Source organism: Amphimedon queenslandica, unplaced genomic scaffold (assembly GCF_000090795.2).
Source record: "Amphimedon queenslandica unplaced genomic scaffold, v1.1 AMPQUscaffold_11818, whole genome shotgun sequence".
In the NCBI taxonomy this organism is placed as follows: Eukaryota; Metazoa; Porifera; class Demospongiae; order Haplosclerida; family Niphatidae; genus Amphimedon; species Amphimedon queenslandica.
This window is the reverse complement of record NW_003547942.1, coordinates 1-1,430: the sequence shown is the minus strand read 5'-3', so window position 1 is coordinate 1,430 and position 1,430 is coordinate 1. Positions and strand designations below refer to the sequence as shown.

Here is a 1,430-nt window from a genome sequence, read left to right as displayed (position 1 = left end):
AGGGCATGAGTAACACCTTCAATACTGTCCACCAATGGACAAGCAAAATCATATGTAGGATACACTCTATAGGGAAGAGAAGGGGAGGGAGGGAGGGAGAGAGAAGGGGGAGAGAGAGGAGGAAGAAAAGTGAATGAAAGAAAAAGGAATGAGAAAAATACATGTATATATAATGAATTAGATGCTATATGACTCACTTGTATTTAGTTTTGGTTCGTGGGTGTGGTTCCAGCTTACACCTGTACAGTACTGGGTCCCTCATGCAGCCATTATCAGAGGCATAGTCAATCTTAGCACGTAAGCAACACTGGAGACCAGCTTCAGACCCCGCCTTCATCTCCTCCCACATATTGAGATTATCTTGAACAGCTGCAACAAGCAATACAGTGCATAATTTAATCAATATACAGTGGAACTTCCGAATAACAAAACTTTTGGATGACAATTTTTTTTATTACATGGAAATTTTCATTAAAGAGAAGTTTTTTAATTAATAGGAAATAAAGTTGGTGCATTAAAATTTTTTCATTGCATTGAGATTTTTGTTAAAGAGAAGTTTCATTATCAGAGGTTCCACTGTATAACTTTAAAAACATCTATGCATATGCATGTACATGCACTGTACATATACAAGTACATGTACTCAAATGCTACATACATGTAGTACAAAGAATCAAAGATATTAGATACATGTTGCAACATGTCTCAAACTTGCTTACATCTGTCCCTACACTTTGAAGGCATCCTGCTCTCCCTCTCCTGCTTCATGACTTCACCCGGAGTGTTGTCAACATAAGCTTTGCCATCTCTTATCAACGTGTCTACACAGAAAGAACAATCATACATGAACAGTGCAATAATATACCGTATAAGGGTTATATTTCACTGGTAATACATTTCGTGAATTTCACGTTTTCATTAAATTTGCGAAATTAAATTCCACAAAAGAGGTGTGGCACACTAGTAAAAATGGCTGCAGAAGGTAAGATTTGCGAAAATTTATACCAACAAAATAAAACCCCTATACGGTACATGTACATATGTATCTCAAAGTCACTTAGGTTATAATGTATTACACATGTACATGTACATATATGCCAATAAACATGCAGCAGATGATACACTTGTAACTTGAGCTGCCATTAAAGACAAAAATTGTCAAACCGCAATATAAACACATCAACCATCAATCACTAAAGCAATTAATATATAGAAGATACACTGTATTGTATGGGAATGAGGAACATTGTGATAGAGAGGAAGATTTTACACTTTACAGTATTATTATACACGTACATGCAAGTGAAGTATAATATGGATTGATAGTGGTTCTAACCACATAACAAATTAAATAATCAATCAACAATTACTAGAAACAGCAAACTACTGCATGACTGCCAGTTTCAGTCATAATATTATGGCCAGCAGCT

The 1,430-nt window shown here is 35.5% G+C and overlaps 1 protein-coding gene across 1 annotated transcript in view; it reads right to left on the bottom strand.

Moving 5' to 3' along the window:
- The window catches only part of LOC100637392 (bifunctional glutamate/proline--tRNA ligase-like), a gene marked incomplete at its 5' end in the record, with an annotated part of 7,109 nt that extends 6,288 nt beyond the window's left edge, over window positions 1–821 (bottom strand). The window contains 3 exons of the mRNA XM_020004948.1: window positions 6–66; window positions 198–369; window positions 720–821. Of these exons, the coding sequence (XP_019860507.1) occupies window positions 6–66; window positions 198–369; window positions 720–821 (335 nt within the window). The remainder of the gene's footprint in view (window positions 1–5; window positions 67–197; window positions 370–719) is intronic.
- Window positions 822–1,430: the final 609 nt, after the last annotated feature.